This window comes from Aulostomus chinensis, chromosome 11 (genome assembly GCF_037954235.1).
Source record: "Aulostomus chinensis isolate RoL2024-O1b breed Wild chromosome 11, RoL_Achi_v1.0, whole genome shotgun sequence".
NCBI lineage: Eukaryota > Metazoa > Chordata > Actinopteri > Syngnathiformes > Aulostomidae > Aulostomus > Aulostomus chinensis.
In genome coordinates, this window is record NC_141330.1 from 21,872,442 (window position 1) to 21,896,326 (window position 23,885).

The 23,885-nt window shown below is 38.9% G+C and overlaps 1 protein-coding gene and 1 long non-coding RNA gene across 5 annotated transcripts in view; one reads left to right on the forward strand and one right to left on the reverse strand.

The window, feature by feature from the left end:
• Positions 1–23,885, reverse strand: part of cobl (cordon-bleu WH2 repeat protein) — an 87,083-nt gene that overhangs the window by 10,716 nt on the left and 52,482 nt on the right. For 3 of the 4 annotated variants that reach the window (XM_086219068.1, XM_086219069.1, XM_086219070.1), the window contains 5 exons: positions 11,428–11,508; positions 10,717–11,290; positions 2,422–2,758; positions 1,230–1,345; positions 29–181 (listed from right to left, as the gene is read on the reverse strand). In XM_086219068.1, coding sequence (XP_086075194.1) covers positions 29–181; positions 1,230–1,345; positions 2,422–2,758; positions 10,717–11,290; positions 11,428–11,508 — 1,261 coding nt within the window. The remainder of the gene's footprint in view (positions 1–28; positions 182–1,229; positions 1,346–2,421; positions 2,759–10,716; positions 11,291–11,427; positions 11,509–23,885) is intronic. The other variant, XM_086219071.1, reaches the window with a different exon arrangement.
• Positions 19,466–20,573, forward strand: LOC147253777 (uncharacterized). Its single transcript, XR_015118596.1, has 3 exons — positions 19,466–19,632; positions 19,869–20,024; positions 20,360–20,573. It is a non-coding gene; the product is annotated as an uncharacterized LOC147253777 (long non-coding RNA).

Sequence of the window (23,885 nt, forward strand, 5' to 3'; positions counted from 1 at the left end):
TTGTGATATGCCAAACTGTTCTCCCTACCTTTGCTGTATGATGACTCCATTCTGGTGAATAACTTTGTCTCATACTCCTCCAGCACTTCATCGATGGCTGTGACTGGCACATACATGACAGACATTGGCACCACATTAACATCCTTGGACATGAGGGATGTCCCCTTTGGTGAGGCTGCATCTATATGAATTAGGAAATTTATAATTTTGAAACATTTACACCATATTTAGAGGGCATAGAGTAATGCAGGGATAAGTGTTAAAACTCAGAACTCAGTTTTAAATAAGCATTGTTGAAGGTCACCCTGTTGTCTCAACGTTAATGGGTATTGAATTAAATGAAATAGGTTCATTGTTTAACACAAGATCAAAATATTTGAACATTTTAGTGTTTTTTTTTAAATGTCAGAAACCATAAAAGTGATGTTCAATTGTGAAAATTATCTTTAGAAACTAGAAGCTCTCATACTTGGAAGTGCCCGCCTGGGGGGCATGGGTGAACTGTAGGGAAGGTGCATGTTCAGAAATGAAAGCATCATGTAATTCTTGGGGGTAATCACCCAATTGTAGGAAAGGTTGACCCAAACTAATGATGCAGTCAGTATCTGATCGCAATAATAAATAAAACTGCTGGAATGCTCAACTTGAACTGAATTCTGTCATTTTAAATGCCTGGAGGATCATGTCTTTGTGTGATGAGAAGAGAAAAATAAACTTGCTAAAAAAGATAGATAATAAGAAATAGGTAATAAGATCTAGGTGTAGGTTAGTTTCATAAATGTTTGTTTGCCACAAAGCTTCTCTTCTGCGATAATCCAAAACCCAGTCTAAAAATAATCCATAGGCTTTCAGTCAAGGGAACCCATGGTGATGACAGCTTCTTGGTTGATCCCCAAAATACATCATCCCTGCCCTGGCACTATTATCCATGGTTACCAACTAAAAGCTCTGTCAGCTTGATATGATCATGAAATATTGCATGCAGTAATGCAGCAAGTTCCAATCCCATTTTATATCAGTGTTGAGTTGATTTACAGAACCATTTTAGGTGTGCAACAGATGTTTAGAGCTGCTCTGGTGTTATGGTGATCAACAGGTTAGATCTTTGTTACAATCTGCAAATTGATTCCCTCTGTCTAAAGGCCTTAATTTTTGTGCTCTAAATGAATTAAATAAAATACCAATTTCAGGAATATAACTAGACCATGGCCTACGGCCCTCCCCCTCACTTGCAATGGTAGCTTCAAAATTTGCCGGAGTGGGATGGAACCCTGCTGTGAAATTTGGGTTCTCCTTGTAGCAGTCCTTGAACTTGTCTGACTTGTGTGGCTTGATGTCAGCATGCCTGAAAATGGAACATAAAGTGTCAAAAGACATCTGCATACACTCCATAACAGTACATGCAAAGTGAAATGAGGGTATGGTGTCAGCCATAACACAGCACATCCCATGACTCCATGATTTGTATTTTATTTATTTCAGTTAACATTTACAAAGTCATCTAGCACCATTTCCGTTATTAATTAGCCTTAACTAAAGAGTGACTGCATTTTGACAGTATAGGAAAGACAATATATGTGTTTGTTCTAAATATCATTTAGTAGTTTATTCTCTTTTGATTGGAACATGTTCTTTTCTTTCTTTAAACACAACTGTAAGGATATTATAACCATAATTCAAACTTCCTTTTTCTCTCCTCAAGGGATTAACTATAAATTCTTGTGAGTTACTGGAATATCAGCCTTAACAAATGAAAATAAGAAGGCCAAACCAAATAAAATCTGTCTTCTATGAGATTTAGATTGTCCCTTTTTTTCCTCAACAGTTCTGAGAAACCATGTTTATAGTGCTTTCCTGGAACAATGAAAAGACAGCAACATCAGGCCAGGCCTTGAATGCATAACATGTCTGAGTGAGATTACTGATCCAGCATCCCTTGAATGAAAATATTACCAAGCACTTAGCACAGACACTTCAAAGACAGAAAGTGATTCAGGGCAGCATTCATTTGCTACAAAGGACTTTGAATAAGCACCCAGAACCATAACTATTAAAATGCGGCATTACAGGTTAAGTGAGCCAGCTTTAGCTACAACTCAGGTAGCATACTTGGTGGGTGTTGGTGTTGGTGACTTATTGCTGCTGGCACCAATAAAAACTGCGCAGGTACAGGAATGGGTAAAAACATGGGTGTAAAACTTATCACCAAAAGCCCATTAATAATTTTCATGCATGTGTCAGTTAAACAGTTAGTAGTATCTATATATATATATCTATAGATATGTATCTCTCTCTCTCTCTCTCTCTCTCTCTCTCTCTCTATATATATATATATATGCTTGTTAAGGGGCTATACAAAGAAATGGTAGTCTGGAGAGACCTTCCACACATCATCAAACTGCTTTCCGTGACATCCTCTACCTGTCTTTTGACCCCCAGGTGGCACATCCGTCGTCACTGTCAGTGGTACTGTTCTGTGCTGGTCCTGGCATTCTCACTCCATCCATTCCATTACTTCTATTAAGAAACAAATTCCCATCTGGGGCTTTGGGTTGGTTGTCAGAAGGGGAGTTGACTATGCCTGAGTCGTCTTCCTCTGCTGTGCCTTCGGAAGCAGCGCAACCTTGGTCAGGCAGGCTGCTGCCACTGCTATTGCTGCTGCTGCTCAAAGACAGAGTCTCCTCCTCAGGCGTTATACCCTGTTCTGCTTCTGGGGTCTGGCTATGGTTGTTAGACCACTGCACTGAGTGGAGCCAGGCTGGAGGAGGACAGAAAAAGATCTTACTGCCCTTCAAAAGGTAATGATCTAAGGTTTTATTGGAGGAACCGAAGGACTCATGATCAAAACAGTCAATGTGTAAATGCCTCGATAGTGAAGCAGTCATGAATACAAACACTTGAAAACCATACACTTTCTCAACGCTTCAAACCTTAAAAAAGGCCTGTGACACCAATAAAACAAACAACACAAGCAACCATGTTTGAAAAGAAACACAGGATGCAGATTAAGGATGAAGAGCAAAAGATGCAGGTAGAGAGAGAAAACAGAGGAAGTATTGACGTTAGTTTCAACATTCATTTTGAAACCAAAAACCAGAAAACACAAGCCAAATATACAAACATAAGCCTTGAGCAAAGCCACATGTGGCTCGATAAAACAGCTTTAATGATGTGTGGGTAGACTTACTGTAAACAAACCCTTTTAATTAGATTTTGACAGTACTGTTTTAGGGTCCAGTGAAATATAGTATTGCTTCATACCCTCTCATTTCTTTAATACAGTCATGCTCTGGTCAGTCCAGTGGGTTTTGGAGAACTTATTTAGTCTGTCACTGATCTCATTGAACTCTTGTTAGCTTTTAAGCAGCCTGGCCAGCATTCACGGCACACTCAACAAGAATTCAGTAAAATGAGTTGAACACTGAGAAACCTTGTTTTTTAATACCAAGTTTCAGTGAGTGTAAGCATGCATTGGGCTTCTATTCGTCTCATTTTATGTGAGTCTGTATGTGTGTCATTTTGGTCCCAGGCTTAATGACATGGAGGGAACAGTCAGTTCCAGAAGATGTGGCAATGACTCACAGGGCTGTCCTCCCAACTCTTTCCCAGCAATAGTTTAGCCATGCCACACACACACACACACACACACACACACACACACACACACACACACACACACACACACGCACACACAATCCACATATTCACTGTCATGACGTTATAAATTTATATACTTGCAAACACAAACACAGAAGTAAACCTCCACAGCTTCCAACACAATATTACTTAGGTGCATTTTCTTTTTGCAACCAAAACAGTGTTTCCATTTCTAAGCAAGTCAATACTGTGACAATTAAATGAGTGGTAGTCCACACATAATTCAAAACCAAAAAAAACCTTCTGACAGAGTTCTCAGCTGTTTATTGGACAAAATTGTTTTAAAACATTTTTTTCAAATTGCTTTTTAAGGTAATTGGATGGTTATTTTCCCCCAAGGATGACTCGGCTATAGTTTTAAGTATGACTCAACACTATTTAGAAGCCAAATCACAAAAATTGACTTAAATGAAAAATGATTACACACTACAATTCATTTATGTACTATAGAAAATTATGTTTTGTACTGACAGCGGTAGCAGGTTTAGCAAACCAAACACAACAACAATAAAAACAGCACACAGTCCATTTATTTCATAAAAGTCCTTAAAATAGTGGTTGCAATCATAAACAAATTACAGAATTTTGTTTTGTTCCTGTTAAGGCCAGTTTTCTCTTTTTTTTTACACTCAATCAAGACTATTTACATGCTTATAACCTAGAAAATACATATCTCGGCACTTACGATGTCACCATAAAAAGAGGATTAAAAACAATCTTTAAGAAATTCATGATATTTTATGCCTTAATAATAACAAAAAATATCAATTAAATTGTGGTTTCCAAGTAGCCTGTCTTCTTATATTTGAAACACCTGTCTTCATACTGTAACATATGAGCAACCACTCTTAAAAGCAGCCTAACATTGACAGAGCCCCCAGCCTTTCCATATTACAGCCAAAGGCAGCATCATTCACATCTCATGGTTTCCAAACCAATTCTGAACACACAGCACAGAAAACAACATATGCTGACTAAATACTGATCTGCTGATATTCTGTTACCAACTATTGGCTGATTGATAGCGCAAAATAATGTAATGTTTTTCTTTTGCTGTGTCCTTAAATGTGGAAACATTGTTGTTCACATCTGTATGTTTACATGATGTGAGAAAAAAATCAAATTGTTGAGTTACCCCATTGAATCTGGATTTTTTTAAAAACATGAACATGTTAGTCTGACGGGAAGTTGTACTTTAAAAAGTCAGACTAATATACCTAGATAATACAGTTGGAATTGAATTACTTGAGCATGTGTACACTTCGAAAGACCCAAATTGGGCTGGTGTTCCACACATATGCCATATGCCATACCACTGCGCACTGTCTAAGACAAGGAATAGTCAAGGGAGTTATCATCAGTGTGGCCACAAAAAACAATTCAATTTAATTACATCTTCACCTGTGATTGTACATGTAAACCCATTAATGACTGGTACTTAAAGAGTATGACCACATGTGGACAAGACCACCTCCGGATGTAGGAGGAGCGAACTGATCTCAATGTGTCATGGGTGTGTTCAAATCTGTACTTGGAAACTATCCACTTGTGATCCATGAATTACTAGAAGCAGGATAGAATTGGGCCTAAGTGGAAGCCAGAACCAGAAATAAGAAAGTATAAATGAAACTAGAAATGAAACCATGACCACAAACACAACAGAGGAAATTTTCTAAAAACTATGGGACTATAGGAGGAGGTGAGGAGTGTCCAGCAGCAGGCAGAAGAGTGAGGAAAAAGCAAAGGGGACTGAAGAAAATTGATTGGTGATGAAGAGAAGGTCAAGCCAGAGAGATGTCAGCTATGTTTGGAGCCCAGATGCACAGGACCACAGCAGTACACTACAAAAAGGGTGTGGGGCAGGGAATAAAGAAAAGAACAGATACAATTTTAGATAATTCATAAAGTCATGAAATCTAGACTTGGACAATCCAGTGGACAACTCTGAATTAAAGAGAGAAATTGAGGACAACAAACACCAACAGGAGGACAGAGAGGAAAGAGAGGAGGAGAGAGAAGCCCAGTGCACCATGGGAGATCCCCAAGCAGTCTAAGCCTATAGCAGCATATCTAAGGGCTAGCTTAAGCCAGACCTAACTATAAGCCTGATCAAAATGGAAGGTCTTAAGTCTGCTCTTAAACGTAGAGAGGGTGCCTGCATCCTGGACCGAAACTGGGAGACGGTTCCACAGGAGGGGGAGCCTGATAGCTGAAGGCTCTGACTCCCATTCTACTTTTAGAGACTCTAGGAACCACAAGTAACCCTGCATCCTGGGAGCAAAGGGTTTGAGCTGGATAATAGGGGACTATGAGCTCTGTCATATATCAAGGTACCTGATTGTTGAGGATGTCTCTCTGCATGCTTCCTGAGAAACCACTTCTAGCTCTATATTTATCTTAATTAGTTCTATTAGCAAAGATCAAATACATTGCTGCAGGCATATTTAGCAGATATTTAGCATATATACCTACAGTAGACTGTAACAATTAAAAGCTGGTATAGTATCCCACAAACACACTATCAATGTGTGTATTTGCTTTGGAATGAGACGACCAACATCTATTCATTCAGATCACTGAGGTTTCATTCTATTTGAGGAAGTACTATATAATCCTCTTTTGGACCATTTCCTTGGATGATGAAAGAGAACAGTGGGACCAGCAATGGTTTGAAATTAAAGAGGAAAAGGGGGAAAAAAATAATACAGACTGGGTCTAACCCTCAGTATGTGCCAAACAAATCAATGTTGGGCAAAATCCCAATGTAAGTCAAGGAGCTTGTATAAATTATCAGCAGTTGTATAATAATAAGTTTGTGTTGGCATGTGATTGAGTAGATGTTTGTGTTTAAATTGAGGAAAGTATTTGATTGTGAAGTTTTTCTATCAATGTGTATTGATTGAATTGTCAAGCTATGCATGCAGTCTGGAGATGAAGGCAAAGACTGGGAGTATCCATGAAGATGATGGTCATAACAGAAACAACTGGTCAGTCATGTTTCGTACAGATTTGTTACGTTAGAATTTATTTGAAATAGGGATTTACAACAATCCATCTCACATTCTGGGCATTTATCTTTTTTGAAAAAAGACAAGCAAAAAATGTCTTTGCAAAAAAGTTTCCAAATTCTGTCATTTACATTCTCTGATACAATACCTCAAAATATGCATCAAAATACATTGGTGGAAACCCGACCAGTGTATCACAGGAGACATTGTGTTTCACTGCCATGTGGCTCAGACTAACCATGAATGTGGTCATCGCTTCCTGAGTGTGTTTGCATCTGTCGGTAGAACTGTCCTCTTGTGATCGGATCACTCAGAAACCATGTCAATATCAGATCAGAAGAGGGACCTTATCTTTGGATCTGACAACAGGTGGCCTATGTTTGAGTCAGTATTCCTTTCTATTATAAATGTGATATACCTTTACGTATTATACAAATGCAATATAAAAGGTGCTCCAGTTGATTGGTGTTGACCTTAGCCCTGATCCTTTAGACCCAGAGGAAATTACAGGGATTACAAGTTGACACTTAGAGATATGAAGCTCCTTGACTTAACAGGAACCCTATATCCTTTTCAACATGGCAGCACTGGGTGCTGACAGAGAAACAGAAAGCATGTAAAGACAGAGGGTAATATTCACATATGTATGCATGCGCGCAAACTAGTTTGACACTAAACTATAGTTGGGTAACTTCAAATTTTTGAGAGGGAGAGAAGGAGATGGAATTTAAAATTCAGGAGATCATGTGAAACATAAGAAAGATGAAGAGTGAAGCTCAAAGAGAGGCAGTCTATTTGGCACCTACAATGGGGTGCTCCCCCTCTCTTTCTCTAAAGTTTTCTGTAAGGTGCTTCTATCTCGTGGCTCAATGGAAGGGGACAACAGGGGAGGAATGGACAGAGTATAGGGTTGAGAAAGCTGCTGTGACTCCAGGACTGGTGGGGGGCAAGGTGGGGTTTGGGTGGCACTGGTTGATCAGTGGCACCTGGAGAAGATACAGCATGCATACCAGTCAGGGAGTGATAGTGAGGTGTTGTAAAAATGGGTAAGTGACACAAACATCATGGCTACAAGTATCTTATGTAGGCATGAGACTACTAATACTGAAGGGATTAAAGAAAACCTGCATGAAGGCATCCTCGCTATTTTTATTTTAATCTGTTCAAGCAATGTCTTGGCTGCTGTATTTTCTTGCAACACTTAGGAAATGTTTGTTTATAATTACAGTTTACATCTTAATAACAAAGGTATGCAGAGAACATATTTGAGAAGAAAAGTGACAGCAACAAGAAATTGGTTACTTTTTTGTTTCTATACATCCTATCACTTGTCAAATCATAAAGGTCTGTGAGACGATCACTGTAGCAACAATATGGTTGTTATCTGCTAGTGTTATGGTTCACATCTGCTATGTCAGTTACAGGTAGCTGGAATAGCTGCAGGTAATATTGTAATGTCATGTCACATGCTTCAAATTTCATTGTCAACCTTCACCTTAATGTTAATATTAGGGATCAAAGTATAATATGTTCTAACTTCTCTATTTCAAGGTATACTTCTAAAGCAAGCAGATTTTATGTGCTATTATATTTGAAAAGGTGTTTGTTCAGCTTTGTAAACTCCACACAGAAAAATCCTGTGCCCAAGCCAGGGCTTGAACCCAAACCTTCTTGGTGTGAGGGAACAGTGCTAACCACTGCACCGCCTGTTGAATTTCCCTTTTTAGGTAGAATATCACCTTTACTTTATGAAAAAGAAATTGTTCTGCAAATGCACAAAAAGGCTATGAGAAAGGAACATTCAGATGTGTTAAGTGCCACACAAAGAACAGGACCCAGGTGAAATGTGTATTGATTCATGGGACAATATCCATCCAGATAACATACAGGGAGTTTAGAGCCGGACAGCACAATTTCTGTACCGAAGCTCTCTAGAAATATGGCTACTTAGCTAGTCCTTCTTATAAGGCCTATAACGCATTGGTGTGTAATGTTTTAGTCAGCAGGAGCTGTCAGTGTGCTATCTTATGTTTATTGTCAGCATTGGGAAGGTAGGGAAACAGCACAGACCCAAGATGATAAACTCCACAATCATAAGCTATGCACATACACAAGCAAAGTAAAACCTAACATATGTCTTACAGGTCACAGTAAATTTCAGAATTACTGATGTCAGCACAGTGAAACCTGATCAATATACTATGTACATTCTGTGTTTGTCTATACAAGAATGAGGGCATCACCTTGTACTGTATGTGCAAGGTGGAGTTGCCCTGACACCAGCTATTCATACGCTGCAACATATCCTCTGTTCATGTATAAAAAAATGTGCTTTTAAGGTTGCAATAATGAATAAAAATAAAGTTAAACAATTAAACTAAAAATACACATCTCGACTATATGCTGGGGTTACTCCCAGGGACTAAAGTGTCTAAGCGAAAAGCAAGAGAGTTGCAGTATCAGGAGCAGCACCAGGGAAGACAGCGAGAAAGAGAAAAGTGTGTCTACATACTTAATAATAATCATCATCCTGTCTGTTCAATCAAATCTAATTTGTCAACCTCCTCATTCTTAATCCTGTCTTTCTTTCCTCTTCTGCTTATCATCCTTTTCATCTTAAACCCCTCATGTTCCTTTGTGTCTGCCACACTACCCAATCATACCACTACCAAAACCTTCCAATGCTCCTTTCGCTGAACTCCATGGTAGTCTCACTGCTTTTCTGAGATCTACATTTGTATCATCTCTACCTCGGCCAGACAGCAACAGTGCTCTGTTGCAATCTCACTTTGCAACAAAGAAAAACCTATTATGTAAAGATCAATACAAGGCCAGCTCGAGTTCAAGTAGATCCTGTTCCTGTGATGGATCTGTTTGTCAGAATTGAGGAGTTGTTGTATGTGCATATGAGAGAGAGAGTGGTGACGGGGGGAAGAAAAATGAAAAGACAAAGGGACTGATAAGTAGGCGAGAGACAAGGACTGTATTGTCTCACGAACTACGATGAAATCAAGCTCCACTAGTTGCTGCACTTGAGGCATGATGCGCTTCCATGCCCACACACATGGGCACACGCCTGCATGGACACACACACGGGCACACGCACACGTACACGCACACGCACAAACCCAGTCTTTCACCAGGTTATCAGTCTTAAAAGTTAATGTGTCAAATGTTGATATGTGATCAATGGTGTGATAGCTCAGCTTGATGGGGCAGACATGTAGTCCTTTTCTACCTGGTAGAAAAGCTCTATGGGCAACTCCTGACAGTCTCCCTTTTTAAGACTGCCATTATGATGATCATATCATTAGTCATTGTCATTCGTCATCACAGTTGATCATTAGTCAACACACACACAAAATTTCTGAACATACATCTTTTGTGGGCTCTATATGATATCCCAGCTGGCTGAAACAGCTTCAATAATAGTACAGTAAACATGGAATGAAATATGGTATAATAATATAAAAAACAAATGATAGGTTCTCATTATAGTGTTATTGCCTATGGTGATTTCAAACTATAAATATTCTTAGCAGTCTCAGCTGTCTGAAAATGAAACAAGTCCCCCTCTGTGGTGTCTTTGTATGTAATTTGAAAAAGGGCGGTTTGGTCCAAGATAGGAAGCCTACCAACTGAGAGAAAAATAAAACATGCCATTAAAAAAAGGAAAATAGAAAAGACAAAGTTGACCAGGTTGAGCATACCTACTGCTAAGCATCTGGTTGCAAATCAAAACCTAAACATTCTCCATTCACCCCTAAAATGAAAAAGAACAAAGAGAACTAAAAGGAAATATTTCAACGGAACCATGACCTAAAGAAAGAGGAGGAAAAGGAATGAAAGAAAATATCTTTTTAATTTGCTGTGGCTTTAAATCTGTTTTTCTGACCTCCCCCCAAAGTAAAACAGTTTTTCACACTTCACCACTGTCAAGAATTTTATTTTCATTCATTGTTGCATTTGTGCTTAATAAAGTTTTTTTTTTTTTAATTTTTGGTATACTGTTCCATTGAGATTTTAATCAAGATATTTGAAAGATATTTACCCATTGCACTGTTTCTGTTGTTCTCAACTTCGTCCCGTTTCAGGTTGAGGGCCAACTCAGTCTCCGACCTCAACACGGTAGCTGACGTTGTCTCTGGTTTTAATTCAGCAGCCACATGGACGACCTTTTCTGATTCCTCCATTCTGCTGCGAGAGCTTTTGGTTGTGGGCTTGACCTGTGCAGACTCACTCCCTGTGCTACTGGTGAGAGTATTACATCGGGACATGGTCTCATCTGAATCAAGATCTGAGTAGTCAAGGTTGTGGCTAAGTTCAGAGCAGGAATCCTGAACAGCAAGGCTGTCAGTGGTGCTGCTGCTTGGAGTCGGGGAGCTAGGAGTTTGGGCAGAAGTGGGGACATTTGGAGGTTGTACTGCTATTTTCAGGGGGGTTGGTTTCAATATTTGAGTTATAGCAGTATTAGCAGAGACTCTGGCTGATTGAGTTACATGACTATCAGGGTTGGGAGCAGCAGATGTGGTGGTATCATCAGGGCCTGGTGTGATTGAGGCTGGGGTGGGGGGAGGGGCTGGAGCCTTTCTTTTCCTTTCCTGGCTGTCTGAACCACGGCAAATCTGATAGAAAACAAGTGAAAGAAAAGGAGATAGACAGAAGTAAGTAATTTAATATGACACCTTGTGAGTGTATGTGTGTGGTCTAAATATAAATCAGCCTGCAAATTCAATCTGTAAGAACTGCAGTAGAGTTTTACCGAGTAATTAAATCGAGTGGAGTTCTGGCAGGCATCTGTGTCTTCCAATCCATCAAAGTGCCAACATTCCTTTTGAATTATCTAACAAGACATGTGATGACTGTAAGTGATACAATTAATTTTAAGCAGTTATATTATGCATTATTACTTTGTACTATTATTTACCGTGCTTTTTATCCTCATTATTCAAGGAAATGGCTACATTTATACTGACTTGCTGAATTAATTTTAATGGTGAATCATTATTAACCTCTGGGGTGAACTAAGAGTTACATGTAAAATTATGTTTTTCTTCAGAAAAACATTCAAAGCTTCCATGTCAAGTATTCTGGTATCCCCTGACATTTGGCTCCATGACAACAACTGGCACAACAGTAAACTGTCAGTGGGTTTTCATAATATTGATGTTCATTCAGTTGTTTCATAAAAAGCTATAAGTTCATACTGGTTTTCAGGAGATTTCTCTTAGACAGAAACAAGATCTTTACAGAAACAAGGACAGAGGAAAGAATAGCAAGGAAAAGTAGTGTAGAACTATGATTCATCAATGTAACAAGTGGGAAACTTCATTCCATAGAGAGACGAGACCCTTCACTCCCTTGTCCAAATTGCTTGTTGTTTCTGTGAAGTCAGTTTTCTACGAATCAATTTAAAGTGCTAGGCAGGTTTCAACAGCATTGATTTCCTCCCACGAAACTCCATTTCCCATGCTGCATTCACTCCTGAAATCATGCCTATGTCCACTGAAAACAGCTGCATTCACTCCTCAATCTAAAACTCTACTGAAACATGCTTGGAGCTGCTTGTAGTGTTGCATCATGCATCAGGACAAGACAGAGACTCAGGCCATCTTGAGTTGTTGCAGGCAAACAGTATTCACAGATTTGAACTCAATGAACTTGCTGCATGGCATTCTGTGGAAATGAAACTGCTCAGTCACCTGCTTTCTCTCTGTCTCTCTCTGTCTCCCTGGATTTCATACATACATAAATACAGACATACCAGTGAATGTGGGTCAAAGTTGAAACTGAAATGGATGACTGACTTTCCTATGAAGATGGATGTGTGGGTGTGTGGAAGGTGTGCATGCATGTGTGCAAGCATGTTTGTGCATGTGTTCCCTGCAAAGTGAAACATAAGCCTGCAGCTAAGGGAGAGAGCAGTGGCCTCAACATATAGCCTACAGTCTTTTCTAGGTGGCAATGTTAGCATATACAAACTTGCACACAAATGCAAAGACACTCACAGGAGAAGGACCAATACATCTAATATCTCAGGCTGAGCTACATAGGTGTGTGGATTAGAGGATTGTTAAAGGATACAGAGTTAAGTAAATGCTGCTCTCATGGGCTTACTGGAACCATGGCTGGGAACTTGGCGTGTATTTAAGATTGTTCAAGACTGAGGCAAACAATTCTACAAGTCAAGACAATATAACATATCACATCAAAGGTCACACAAAGTTACATTCTCTGTGTAACATGCCAAGGGAGACACTGTGTTTATGTGTTCTTTGCAGACTTTGCAGTTACGTTTTTCCATACCTGAACTTAAAAGAAAAGTTCGCAGAATAAGAACTGTGTGTATAAACATCAAGACAGATTGAAACAAAAATGGACAGTACTGCATATAGAAGACAACTGCCTGCTGTATCTAGCAGAACAATCATGAACCTAAATCCCCGCAATTTAAGGCTTCATTAGACTGAATGTATTCTTGTATTCTTGTATATATTTGGAATTCTGTTGCTGGCATTGAAGAACTGATTTGCACATTGTTAAGAATTTTATGTTCATTACATTAGGTACCTTGTTTTGTTTTATTTTTTCAAGGTTTTAATAGCCTTGAAATGGTATAATATATGAAATAATATGAGGTTCAAATACGTTTGAGCACGAATGACTGGTAGAAATATTTTCATATATCTACTTTTACTATTAAACTAGAGCACATTTTAATTCAGTCTGTACTGTCTCCACTTTTACTTAATTAAATAAGTTGAGTCCATAGATCTACTTCGACATGGTTAAAGAATGTGAGTTGTTTTGACAACTCTGGTCTCTGCAGAAATTTCTAGCCACAGTATAGAAATGTAATCTATTTGGTTAAAGTTACCACAAATCAAAGGACAATCAAAGTGGATCAACTCCTGTCAATTTAAATGCAGTCATATGAATTCATGTTGCAAACAACAATGGTATTACATGAATTCAATGCTAAGTTGTGGAACTGAGTGATGAGTTCAGTAAAGAAAAGTATTTTATAATATTCTCTCACATCACTTTCTGAACAAGCAGTTATGATATAATAGTATGCTTCTTCATTGTCTCCTCTTCATATATATTTAAGAGCTATGAAGAAACAGCCCAACCTAAGAGCCTGGATATCTGTGAAAGGGAATGCATCTTTATGCAAAAGTGCACAGAAGGCCATGCCAGGACAGTCTGGTGTGTCCATCAAATTTTCCACTCCATGGCTTGAGAGGCGAAGGGCCCCAAGTTGAAGCATGTTGATCAGATAGGACCACCCATGGAGGTTTCAACCTGGTGGCGTGACCATTCATCACTTGTTTTGAAGCACTCTTGATGGGTGAGGGGCTTTCTAACAGGGCAACATTACAGCACTAATGTGGAATGTGAAATGAAGTATGTATGTGTGAGTGTGTCAAAGAGGGGTGTACAGTTTAAATGTGTATGCTTGTGCATGCCAGCATGCATGAGAACATTCATATCTGCATGTGTATGCGCACATCTATGCGTATGCATGTGCATTTTAGAGATAATAATAGAGGATGAAGTTTCAACACTGAAAGGGCACTAAGGTCAAAAACATCTTAACAGTAGGCTGGGAGTCAGCCAGTGTGTGTTCGAGTGGCTGTGTGTGTCTGTTAAGTGTGGGTGTGCATGCATGTTGATTTTCTTGTTGTTTTTGTATTGTTAAAAATGCGTGTGTGGTAAGGGGTAGGTAAGAAGAGGCTAGCTAAGGATAAGAAGACACATGGTTGACCCAGTTCCATTGTCATCTACATTGTCCTGCTAACCCACTATTGAAGAGTTAAATATTATTCCTACATTTACAGTCATTGTCTTATAAGCACAGGTCAGAGTTTGGAGAACTAAAAATAACAGGGGTAGTAGTTGCGGAAAAAAAGTAGTTTGTCTGCAATAAATGCAAACTCAAAATGTTGGAGTGGGGTGGTGTATTTAGTTATCTTAATGTTGCCTTTGTTGATAAATTGAGGAACAACTATTTTAAACTATAATCACTATTGAACTTGTTTTTCATATACTATATCCACCAATGTCTAGGTCAATACACACAAGGAGTTTGAGACTGATGCAAACATACAATAAATTTGCTTCCTTTTTTTTACACATCAAGAGTTCAACCCGTGACACTTTTATGCTCAGAGCCCTTGTTCATCCATACAGTACATGTTGCAGTGTGGGAATGTATAGCAAGAGTGAGGCAAAACCTGATATATTTGAAATCTCCTGGTTAATGCTGCACTGCAGTGAAAATATGACTTCCTGTATCCATTAGAGGGCACTAAAGAACACATACTGTATATTATGGTGCTATACATCATGCAAAGGCAGCATACTGTACATCAGATGTCTTCAGGCAAGAGGCGGGGTACACCCTGGTCGCTCACTGTCTTAAGAGTAACTCAAAACCAAGTTCTTTAGGTATTTCTGGCCAAATAGGATATGGATCTGGTCAACCCACCAGGAAAAGTCCATCAGGATGTTGAATATTGATTGTGTTGAATGTTGAAAGATAATGTTGATGTTGAATTATTGGTTGTGATCAGTTGTGGTTAAATCATATTAAGAAAAAAAAAAAAACTGCCACTAGATAGAAGCACCTGCACCCAATCAAACCTGAAGCACTTCGTCCCACTAACCAAGGCTTTCTTCCAGTCTAAATTCTTGCTTGTGTTGTATGTCGCTTTTTACAAAAGCTTCAGCCAAATGAAACTATAGAATTGTAGGACGTAAAAAAATGCAACATGAGTGTTGGCACCAGATGGCACCCTGACAACTCCGCTCCAAAATATACTGCATACTTGTTTGGCCCACACCATACCCCAAGTTTGCAATACCTCACATATTTTGCATAATCTTGCCGACAGACACACAGACAAATGCGACAAAAAGGATGACCTTTAATTTGACCTTAATTTACATAGCCTGCTCCTCTGACTCTGGTGATCCACCAATAAAGCTTGTTCCTTTACCGCTATCCTGTATCTGGGTCCTCCTTTCTGTCGTGTCCGGACAGAAGTGATATAACATCAGTTTAAATTTAACATTAATTTCATAATAAATCTACCAGTTGTGCCTAGGATACATAAAGTATAAGTGTGTGGTGTATTTTACAAGGTCACTCTGTGGTCATCAGAAAAGGATGGAACAAGCTAAGAATGTTGTGAATTTAAGGGTTAATTATATCAAGTTACCATAAGATGTAGTCATTATTGCATATACACATACAGGGTAGCTTGAATTGCATGTGCTATGTGATTTTTTTTTTTTTGTCTGTATAATCAAAGTGTTTAATTTTTGATTTTGTCCTTTTGTCTACTTTTCTATATTTGTTAGTCTAATTTATGTGGCAGTGTAAAGACACTCAGAACTTCTTCAACATTATAGACAAAGACAGTCATTTTGGCAGTGGCCATCATATTAAGTGCATACATCCTGATTGTCCATGTATTTTGAAGACTTGGAATTCATTTTCAACACACTTGTCAAGGAACCATAGCAATGCCATAAAGCACAAGTTTGTGTGGTTTTAGTGAACTTGGAACTGAGTGTGATTATTTTGCACATATAACCCGTCATCTAAGAAACAATGAGACAGTCAATTGTATCTTTAAAGGCTGTGAATACAAATCCAATATATATAGCACATTCAAGTCTCACCAAAGTCAGAAGCACAGCTTTGTAGATTTTAAGGATGGCGTAGTCCATGGACTCTCTGAAATTGAAACTGCAGAGCCTGGTGGTTCAGACAATGAGGAATGCTGTGACAACAGTCAATCTGATGATGTTGATTTGAATACATCAGATCAGACAGATATAACTGAACAAAACTTGGTGCATTATTGTTAAAACTTGAAAATATTTTTCATGTGCCAAGTGCTGCAATTGATGAATTGCTCGAAGAACTTCAGTATTTGTTGAGTACAGCATCTCTGTGTAGTACAATAAATGTCACACAGGACACACTAACAGTTACAGCCTGCAAGTTGATCAGTCTGTCATTAAAGAACTTGCATCCACTCTCTGTATATCTAATCCTGTATACAAGTCAATTGGTAAAGGATGTCCTTTGGCAACATCATTTAAGCGCAAAAAATACTATAGGAACAATTTCAAAGTTGTAGATCCCGTAGAATATATATTGGATGAAAAATACAAAAGAACTCTGCAATATGTTCCAGTATTAAAACTTCTACACCAGCTTTTCACAGACTGTCACAATCTTAATAAAGTCTTGGACAGTAGTCTTACATCAGAGGAAAAAGGAACAGAACTGATATACAGGTCTTACTGAGATGGTTTGTTCTTTAAAGAAAAACCTTTTTTATCAGAAGGCCATTTGAGAGTCTTACTAAATTTGTATGTGGATGATTTTAAAATTTGTAATCCGATCGGCACATCTCGTAAGAACATAAAATCTGTGATGTTTATTGGACTCTCAGCAACTTATTGCCTGGTTCCATTCCTCATTGTCTTCTATTCATTTGGCTTTACTGTGCAGGTCTGAAGATGTGAGGAGTTATGATTATGAAAAAGTGCTAGAGCCCTTGTTGAGGAATCTTGTGACTTTAGAAAATCAAGGTATTTTTATTGCACAGCTTGGAGATTTTGTAAAAGGCACTGTACAGTGTGTCATAGCCGATAACTTGGGAGCACATGGAATTGCTGGATTTACAGAGAATTTTGTAGGTGAATATATTTGCTGTTTCTGTCTGGCCCAGAAGGTTGAAATTCAGCAGAAAGAAGTGAGTTCAGGTGTGTTTACTCTCAGAAGCAAAGACACACATGAAGTGCATGTTAATTCAGCACAGGGCAATGTGAAACCATGTTATGGTGTTCAAAGTCAGTGTGTTCTCTCGGCACATCTTTCTCATTTCAATGTTTGCACTGGCTACCCCCCAGATGTTGCACATGATATCTTCGAAGGCATAGTACAAGTTGAATTGGCACATTGTCTGAATCATTTAATGTCCGAAAAATATTTCACACTGGCCACTCTCAATGAGTCCATTCTGAAATTTCCTTACAAATGGGCAGATAAGAGTAATCGTCCACATACGATTCCCAAGACTTTCATGCTGAACAAAACCATTGGAGGAAAAGCTCATGAAAACTGGGGTCTCTTATGTTTCCTTCCATTTTTGGTTGGACAGTTAGTGCCCCCAAATGAGCCAGCCTGGCAGGTCATTTTGGACCTGAAGTATATTGTGGATTTAGTTGTTGCGCCAGGCCCTACTGCGCAATCACTTGCTTTCCTTGAGGAAAGAATCTGTGATCACAGATGCAGGCTAGGTTGTCCGTCACACACGCTGCTTCAGAAACATACTCTTATCCCTAGCGGTGAAACAGCTGATATGGTCAAGCTACACTTTTTGGTTGCATTGGACTCCAAGTAATATGCTACCATGAACTGATGTCTCAACTGTGTCTGTTGACATTTTGCATCAGGATGTACAGAAAGTTTTGAAACTGAAATACCCTGATATTGTGCACATTCAGCTCACTAAGACTGCCTCTGTCAATGGAGTGACATACAGAGAGGGCATTATCGTTGTTTGTGGCTCGACTGGGGGCCTCCCAGACAATAAATTGTCCAGATGGTTGTTTTGGAGGGAAACTGGAGTTTCATTGTTAAAGAGTTTAGTGCTTGGTATAGGGAGCATTTCAGGGCATTTGAGCTATGTCCAACCTCACAAGTCTCCCTCATTCAACTTGGTGCCCTCGTGGACCAGTACCCCTTGGCAGATTACAGGATTGGAGGCCGTTGAATTGTGACACTTAAAAGATTCATACATATACAAGGTTAGATCACACTAAATCATGTTGTGCTTATGTGTTTTCTGTTTATTTGTTTCATTTTTTTTAATATTAGTGTATTTTTCTGTTTCACATTTAGATTAAAGAATGGCAGAGCCTGTGAAGCTGAGAGTCATCGTTGAGGAGGATGACTTCAGAAGACTTGATCTCCACTCAGGAAAGCCAAAGACTTTAGTGGACTTCCACAATACAATTCGGGATGCATTTGGAATTGAAAGAGACTTTCGCATTCAGTTCATGGATCCTGACTTCAATAATGAGTTCATGAATATTACATCGACGCAAGACATTCAAGACAGAGGAACAGTTAAGCTTGTGTACGTGCAAAATGATCTGGATACGAGTCCCACTTCGAGGCTGAACTCTCCAAGCACTTCTGGACTATCTGGAAGTCCATCAAGCTTTCACACATCTCACAGTGCGTCCTCATTGTCCTCATCTGACTGTGATTCCACCATCATTCAGTCCCATTCTGACAGTGAGCTGAGAGCGTCTGCATGGCCCCGTGACTTCATCATTCCTCTCTTTCCATATGATTTGGAGATGCAGCTTCAGCAGGGAAATGAGACATACAGAGAAACTGACGCAGTTCTGAAGACTACACCAGGGCGGAAGTCTGACATCTTAAACAAGCTAGCTGAAGAAATTTTCCAGTACACAGCGTATACACAAAATCACCAGATAGATGATGTTGCAGAGGCACTCATCAAAAAAAATGTCCCTGTCTGCGAGAGCCATCTGCCACCAGATACTACGGCTGGATGATTAGTCTGAAATACAAAATGGCTAATTACCGGACAAAGATGCGTAACATTGGATGTCCTGAAGTGACTGTTAATGCGTTGAAAAACAAATCAAGAGACAAATGCTTTCCTGCCAAAAATGAAAAGAAAGCTAAAAAGGCGGAGGTCAACTACTGTCCTTCTTATCCCACTGGTGAAACAGATGAAAGTCTGGAACACTTGAGAATTGGATTTTTGAATGATGTCAGACAAAGAAACGGCATCAAATGTAAGAGAGAAGATGTCAAAAATGTTCTCCTACCAAAGAAAAGAGGTGGTGCATGGAAGTCCAGGTGCTGGAGAGTTTGAGGTGGCCTGCACTTTTCCATATTGATGAGGTAAATTCAAGTTTGCTTCCATGTGTGCCATTTTTTTATTGTACATATTTGTGTGCGTATATATGTAAAGAATAGTATTTTTCTTAATGGTTTTCAGGTAGTTGACTAAAACATGGTAAACACTTGGTTATGCCATGAAAACAACCTCAGTTGATGGTGAGGTCTTGGGTCACCATTACATAGATCACTAAACACAGTGCTCTTTGTCTTCTTCCACTGTCTTTTATGTGTAACAGATAAATGCTGAATTTCAGCGAATTACAACACATCCACTTCAGACAACCTTCATGGAACAGCTGGACAGTCATCAGCAGCAGATGATAGCCATTTTCCAGAAGAAGGGAGGTGTCACTGGACAGAAACTAGCCAAACATCTGCAGATCTTACAAGAGGTAACTATATTCATTTTATATTGTTTAAAATTTGTCATATGTGTACAGTTTGTGAAACCCATTTTGGTTTCAGCTTGGATTATTACTGTTAGACACATTTCCAAAGAAATGATGGTGAAATGTTATGGTAGCAAAATCAGCCCTGTTTTCTCATGTGGGAGAGTGAACATAAACTACTGTACATCTCACATATTGCATAACCACACATCACTATTACTTTGTAATCAAATGAAAAAGGTGATTTACAATAGAACCAAAAGTTTACAATTCCAAATATTTTTGTCATTATTAAAGTGTCTGCTAATGTTTATAATCAGTGGGATCTCTTCACACAGGCTACAAGTGATATTCACTCAAGAAGAGCAGCAGTCCTCAGGGCACTTTGCCTCTACCTTGTTGTGGATGATGGACATCTTATCCATGAGTATATGGTAAGTTAGTGTATTTGCCATAGTGGGTGTTTTACATCTGATAGAAGTGTCTAGTGTTTGTGTGTAAAAATCATTTCCAGTTCTGTTACAGTGTAATGTGGTGATGCCTCTAGTGCTGCCTTACCTGTTAAAGTCAATGTGGTGAAATGTTTTGTTCCTGTCGCTTAGGGTGTCTGATAGATCCCAGTATGGAGTCAAAGCACACCTTGGATCGCATAATACCCATAAAACAACTTGATGCACAAATGTAGCTTGAGTGGACAAAAATGAAATGAATGAATGAAAAATTAAAATGTTTCCTGTTTCTCCTCTTTACTTAAAATATGCAGGACATCGAAGGAAATGACTTCCAGAGAGACATGCAGAGGTGCACCATGGGCATGGGTTATAACATTACAATGGTTGCACACACCAGGGGCCCTATTTTAAAAAACGACAAATGCTTACATATGTTAAGGAGGCATGATCAGGTGCAACCATGGTGCATTGCTATTTCATAACACCAGAAAACATTTGCACAATAGACCTTGAGGAGGCTGGTCTTTGATCCAAGGCATTATTAATGAAGTGCTATGTAAAGGTCGCATCTATCATGAGCAGATGTGCAACATTGCAATGTGTGGAAACACAACACATCCTCCTTGGCCTGCTACACCTCCGATGGCTTCAGTGGATGCCTGCTGCTCCTGTACATAAATATAAGATGTGTGTGCATGACTTCACCCTATGCACTGGGACGTCTGTTTCTTCAGATTAGAAGTACTTATGGATGTATTATTGTACCTTTTATTATTTGGGTTAGGGTTTGTGTGTGCGTGTTATCAGATTTACATGTACAGATTATTTTTACACAAATCTGAATACAAAAACACGCTTATTTTAAACACACTAATCAGTCGGGAGCTCTCAGTTAGCTGTTTGTGCACATGTCACTTTTGGTACGCTTCTGCCGCGCCAAATCTGTAAATGCATGTTGCAAGAGAGTTGTCTGTGCCGCGAGTTGTCTGTGCTTGTCCTTTTCCCTGAGCTCAGGCTCACAGGCTCAGGCTGCCTTAATCAGTGCGTAGCTCGTTTTTTTGGTTCAATAAATCATAGGCAAAAGATTTTCATTACACAATAGGCAGCTTTATCTAACCACAGTAATGTACATAAAAAGTACCAGATGTCCTCATTTGTACCTTTTTGTTTTGTGTTTACGAAATGTGCCCACCTCTGGTGATTTTCTCTCTATTATTATCAGGTGTAGTGAGTTGACAGGGAGTGGATTTGGAAGCAGTAGGCTCAATGAAAATGAAGCTATTGAATTTTTTCCCCCCAAAAAATTTATCAAAAATGGGCCAACAGAGCTTTTCAATAATTACCAGGTGTAGTATGTTGATAGCGAGGTCTTAGATGTACTGCCAGGTGCAATAAGAGTGAAGCTATTAAGCATTATTAAACATAATGGCAAATAGGCTAAGCCAGTGAAGACATTAACATTTATCTTTGTATCCAGTTTCAGTTTTGCACTTTGTAGATGTCCTTGGACACTTGACCGACAGCAGAATGCTCACAGGGACAAATTTTATTTGTCCATGTAAATAAATGACGTGTTGTTTTGGACGAAAACTGTGTTTTACGTTATTGTCTACCTTACTAAAGTTTGATAGAGCTGCCTATTGTGTAATGAAAAAGTTTTTGCCTTTGATTTATTGAACCGCAAAATGAGCTACGCGCCTATTTGGCAGCCTGAGCCTGTGAGCCTGAGCTCTGGGCAAAGGAAACCTCAAACAACTCGTTGCACAGACAACTCTTCCACTGCATGCATTAACACATCTGCCGTGGCAGAAGCGTACCAAAAGTCACATGTGCACAGACAGCCAACTGAGAGCCCCTGACTGATTTGTGTGTGTGTGTAAAAAGAATCTGTACGTACAAATTGAGATATGCACACACAAATGACAAAATATACACACACTAATCTGAGTACACACACACGGATTGAGATACGTATTTGCAAATAGTAAAAGTATAATAATACCTCCATAAGTACTCCCTTCTCCTAAGCTGAAAAGCCTGCACCATGGAAATAGCAACACACCAAGTCTTGGTCCAACATGAGCTTTATATAGGTAATGGTACAAGGCACTCTGACTCGTTTGAGGGATGACACGCTTGAAACACACCTTTGAATAATTAGCTGTCTAATTTCTACCTTTTTGCTCCAGCTTGTACTCTGATTACAAACCCTTTAAATACCATGATAGAGCTGAATACGCCCCAAACACACGTACCATCTGCCAACTGCCTGACGCCATATATCACTTAAATTGGGCTTCATGAATGGAATTCCACAGAAATAAAGAAGATACGGTAAATGTGATGTCTAAATTTACAGAGTCCATTGTTACAATTATAAATAATTGATGTACACATTATTGCAAAGTTGTGGCACAACACATAATAATACCAATAAATATTTTTTTCAATAAAGCCCAAAAGCAGAAATTGAAATGTGCCTTTCGGGGTTTTACAATCTTCATGCTGTGCAAAATCATCTCAATTTGAGTGAGGAATACATTTCTAAATATCCTTCATATAACAATCATCTAAGATAGAAAAGAGGGATTTACTGAATCCATATGGAGGAAAAATAGTTTTGAGTAAGGGTGAGTGTTGACTGAGTATCCTGTGAAACTGTCAGTCACGACAGGTATCTGGCCTCTGGCATCATGAGCTGGTGCAAGGATCATTATTCCAGAATACATTCTATATAAATTTAAATTATGTGAAAATAGAGTAAAGAATCAGAAAAATATGTAAGCCAATTTAAATCTGAATGTAATGCATATTTGTTTATAAAGTATGAGGGCCAATGTCAGAAAACGTTGTCGCCACCTTCTATGATAGTCAAATTGTGAGGATTTAAAATAAATAAAGCTCTAACTTTTAAATTGTCTGTACTGGACAAAGAAACACCGATAAATTGTGTCAATAAATTACAAATAAATGCCCAATAATGTTTTGGATTTCATGTCTGTGAGGGGAAAACATACTTTGTTAAAAGTTTAACTAATCCAATAATCAGATAAATAATTATTTGTGGCATTTTTTCAACAATGGTATGACCTAAAAGGCACTATTCAGAGAACACCCACATAAGAGGAACAGCGCCTCGTTCAATTCTTCTTCATGCTCTGAATAGTCCTAATTAGAACTGCTCAGGCCTATTTACTATCTTGTGGTTCTACTTTAAGGTTCTAGAAGGTTCTCCAAACATAAATAATGGCAGAATTGAAAAGACAGCAGGGAAAAACCAAGACAATTTTCAACTGCTTATCACTCAGTCAGTATAACCCCTTGAAACTGCTGTGGGTGCATAACAGCAGCCACAGTAATGACATCAATAAGCATGAAGGATGTCACAATTAAAACCATAGCCTTTCACTTC